Here is a 4,413-nt window from a genome sequence, read left to right as displayed (position 1 = left end):
AGGCCTGCGGGCAGGGAGACGAGGTGCAGCAAGCTGGCTGGCAGCTAGACTGCTGGCAGCACGAGGGCGTGCAGGAGCTGGTGCACACTGACTGGCAGGGGTTAGGCTCACAGGTTGCCTGGCAGCAGGGGCTGCACACACAGCTCACTGGGGTGCAGACAAGGGTCAGGCATGGTGCTGGGGTGCAGCAGCTGGAGGCACAGCAGGAGGGCTCACAGCAGCTCTCTGGACAGTTGTCCACCTCCCAGGAGGAGCCGGTGCAGGACTCAGAGGAACCGGGCAGGCAGACCCGGCTGCCGTAGCTCAGGTCACTGGAGCAGATGGACATGGTGGAGGCGGCCATGTGGGTGGCTGAGGTGGGAAGGAGTAGAGTGTGAATGAATGAAGATGTCAGTGAGTGTGTGGGATGTGAGGTGCTTGGGACTATGGGGCTTTTATTCCCCTCCCTGGTGTGTGTTGTCCCCACAAGCTCCTCCCTTCCTGTTGATATTTAAAGCTGGTTCCTGGAGAGCCCTCATTAGTGTTTGTTTAGCTCCTTCACTAATGTTTTGCTCATTTGACTTGTGTGCATGTCACAGGACTCTGTCTCCATCTGCTCTTTTTTTTTTTGCCTCCAAAACAGTGGTGGAAAGTATTTGAGGGAGGCTTTTGTTGAGTTGTGGTGGTTGTGGTGAATACTTCTCCAAAATGATGCATTCTGGTTCTATCTACTCTATGTTTGGGCCAGCTAATATTTTTTTTAACTTTAAGCATTTTGAAGTGCAAGTATAAACTTGCTCATCTTGCAAAATACACCTGGCCCAGAGGATGAAATAACAGGAAGTCAGTGTCCTTCCCCTTTAAATCACCTTGTTAAGAAGCATGCTCAGAGATACAATGTCTGGCAGTTTAGCTCTTTTTTCCCCCTTGCTTTTTAGCTCTTCTATGACAGATGCCTGTCTTTGTTATATTTCAAGTTATACTTGGAGTTTTTTCATTTTCATTTTGACATGGGGATAGAGAAAATATTTTTCATTTTTGGTGATGAGTTTTACATTTTAAGATTCCTTGTTTAGGGAACCAGCAGTTAGCGTAATGGCTATGTCGCTGGACTCCCACGTAGTCGACCGCGGTTTGTGTCCCAGACCCGGTGGCTTAAAACTCACGCCGGGCGCCTGTGTGTGCATGCCCAAGATCCCGAGAGGAGAATGGAGGAGAAGGGATTGGTGTGTGGCCATCCCCCCTGGGGGGTGATTTCTCGCTTTCTGTCTCTATGTCTCTCTCTCTCTGTCTGTCTGGCGAGCGCACGCGCCCTATAGCAAAAACCTCTCAAAAAAAAAAAAAAAAAAAAAGATTCCTTGTTTACCGAAAATGTATTAACTTTACTTTCACATGTTTATGATAATTTAACTGGGTATAGAATTCTTATTTTAGATATTTTTTACTTAAAATGATGAAATCACACCTCTATCTTTTTTTATGCTATCCAGTGTGGCCGATAAAAGTTATTTGTCTTTTTTTTTTTTAAAGTCTCTTAAAAAATTCTCTGGGATTATTTGGTTTTCTTTTTGTTCTTGTTCATAAATGCGATGTTGTTTCTAGTCTCTGTATCATTTTGCTTTCTATGCTTGGACTCTCATTGAGCATTTCAGCGTGAAGACTTTTCTTAGGAAATGTTTTTGCCCTATTTAATAATCATTTCACCTTTCTTGGTCTTTCCTTTTGTGACTCCTGTTAGGTGTCAGGTATTCTGGAGCTACTTTCATATCTCTTAAATTTCTCACATTTTTCTTCTGTTTATACTTTGCTCTCTTATTTAGGAGATTTTCTTGATTTTGTTTTCAGACCACATTTCAGCCATTAGTCATTTCAAGTCTATTAGTTGGCCCTTATATTGACCTATTTGTTCCTAAAAAAAGTTAGTTTCTCCTTTCTATGAATAAGAGAGACAGAGATAGAGACATAGCACCCTCAACAAGATCGTGACACTATGGTTCACTCTCAGTCTCAACCTTGGATCAAGGGCACACAGTGTCTGGAATACTCTGGAATGTGTTTAGTTGTGAACTCAGAACCTTCCTACGTAAGTTGACCTTACAGAGAGTCTCATTAATACTGCTATACCACCATATGGCTTTTCCAAATTTTAAATTTTCTTTCTTTTCTAATTTTAATTTTTAAAAATTTGCTATAGGACAGAAGAGAGAAAGAGAAAAAGGCGGAGAGAGAGAGAAAGAAAGAGAGAGCACCTCCCTTGGGAGGACGGCCACCTCCTAGTCCCTTCTCCTCCATTCTCTTCTTGGGATTTCAGTCACACACATATGCCCAGGATGTTTTTCAAACTACCAGATCTGGAATTTGAACTGCACAGTCAACCATGTGGGATCCAGCCACTTCAACCACACCACTGTGTGGCCCTCAAATTTTTTATTTTAAAAACTGATCTGATATTCTTTTCCATGGCAGCTTGAGTTTGTGATATGAATGAATATGTTCTCCACTAACTCTGACCATGTTACGCTGAGTTTTCAAAGATTTTCCACTATTTCTTAAGCCACTGATTTCACTGGATACCAGAAAAGTTCATGGAAAATGCATCCACTCATTGAATAAAAGCCGAAGCTGTTTTATTCTTGTGCATTGGGATCTTGCTCCAACTTACACACTAACCTATTTTCATCTTCTTTCTTTTCTACAAATATATAATGACTCCTGCTGATTTTTCCCTTACTTTTTTTTTATATTATTTTGATTTTATTTTTCTTAAAACTCTACATATCCTTTTAGAAGATATTAGTAGGGTTTTTTTTAAAAGATAGCCACATGCTTAATCCATTTTCTAGAACTGAAAAATTCAATATTACTTTAAGAAAATGATAGAAAAAGCAATAAGCGTGGTACTACATAATGCGAGGTGGTGGTGCTCTGCTTTATGGCCATCAGCGTGGTCTCCTTCAAAGTCACTCATTGTGTGAGGGGCAGCTTGGAGTTTCCTCCCTTTTCTTTCTTTTTTTTAATTTTTTTTTTTTAACCACAGAGTGTATATGCTTGCCAGAGAGAGACAGAGAGAGAGAGAGAAAAAAAAAGAAAGAGAAAGAGCAAGAAAGTGAGAAATCACTTCTCATGGAGGGGTCACACTGTAACCCCTTCTCCATTTCTCCCTCCTTTCAAGATTTTGGGCACATATACACATGCAACTGGAGTGTCCCCCAGGCCACCAGGTCTGGGACTCAAGCCATGTAGTTGGCCATGTGAGATCCAGCCACCCCAACCATGACATCACTGACTGGCCCTGGAGCCCATTTTTACAGATGCAGAAATGCTGAGAGAGGTAATCTAGGAAAGAAGACAATTGATTGGTCAACCTGAGCTTCCAAGAATTCCCACTCACTTCTCTCACACCCATAAACGGCTCTACTTCATGCAGCACCTGTCTGACCCTTCCCTCAGGACTTGCTCCTGGGAAAGTCTTGTGTTTCATGAAGGGACTGTGGCTTTAAGGCCAGTGTGATTTGGGAAGTCTGGCTTCTGGCCCAAGCTCTGGGGCACATGAACAATTTTTCCTTTTCCCTCTGCTGTCTGTGGATCCAGGTTAATAGAGTGGGTACGATGACATCCTCCTCTTAGTTCTCTTTAGTGACCCATGCCCTTGAGGCAGCTCCCTGGGCCTTGGCCTCCAGGCCAGCCACCACTGTTTATTGTGTCTCAACTGTCCGTGCTCGACCCACCACTCTGTCAGGGTCTCTGCTCACCTGACCTACAGGGCCAGCCTTCCCTGGGGTATTTTCTTTGGATCATGGGACTTTTGGTTGAGGACTGACAGGGCAGGTTCCCTGGAAGAACACATGACCAAACGATTCATAAAAGCAAGCAAAAGATCTTTGTGCATCTCAGAGGGAATATGATTGAAGCAATCAACTGGTCCGGGTGGGAGGTATCTGAAGGGGACGAGAGTCTGGAAGGTGGTATGGTGGACTGCATCGTGTCATCGGCAGCGAGGTGGGTCTTGTCTCCCCCTGTCCCAATGTAGATTTTCATTTTACTTTACTTTCTTCTGTCATTGACTGGGATGCCTCATAAACCATGGAGCAAGTGATGGCAGCAGGTCTTGGCTCTTCTTTCCAGAGCGAACAGAAGTGCCCCCTGCACTCATCGCGAGGCCCATGCTGGCTGGTTTGCAGCAGAGTACTGCTCTTGGTCATGCAGCTCTTTTCAGTCCCTAGTTTATCTAGAACTCTCCTGGGGACTTCAAGTGAGGATGAGTTGAATCATGTATTTGTTAATGTGTGTTAACCTACTGACATTTCTAATGGCTTTTTAGCTTCCATTTTATTAGTATGGTTACTTTTATAATTTCTAACTCACAATCTGATATACACTGTATTTGATAATGGCATATTATCCCCCTAACCTCCACCCCCCCCACCCACCGCC

The 4,413-nt window shown here is 43.6% G+C and overlaps 1 protein-coding gene across 1 annotated transcript in view; it reads right to left on the bottom strand.

Moving 5' to 3' along the window:
- The window catches only part of LOC102487441 (keratin-associated protein 10-3), an 867-nt gene extending 524 nt beyond the window's left edge, over window positions 1–343 (bottom strand). The window contains exon 1 of the mRNA XM_006169465.1: window positions 5–343. Within this exon, the coding sequence (XP_006169527.1) occupies window positions 5–343 (339 nt within the window). The remainder of the gene's footprint in view (window positions 1–4) is intronic.
- Window positions 344–4,413: the final 4,070 nt, after the last annotated feature.

Source organism: Tupaia chinensis, unplaced genomic scaffold, assembly GCF_000334495.1.
Source record: "Tupaia chinensis unplaced genomic scaffold, TupChi_1.0 Scaffold147038_1, whole genome shotgun sequence".
Lineage (NCBI taxonomy): Eukaryota > Metazoa > Chordata > Mammalia > Scandentia > Tupaiidae > Tupaia > Tupaia belangeri.
This window is presented reverse-complemented; position numbering and strand designations above follow the sequence as displayed.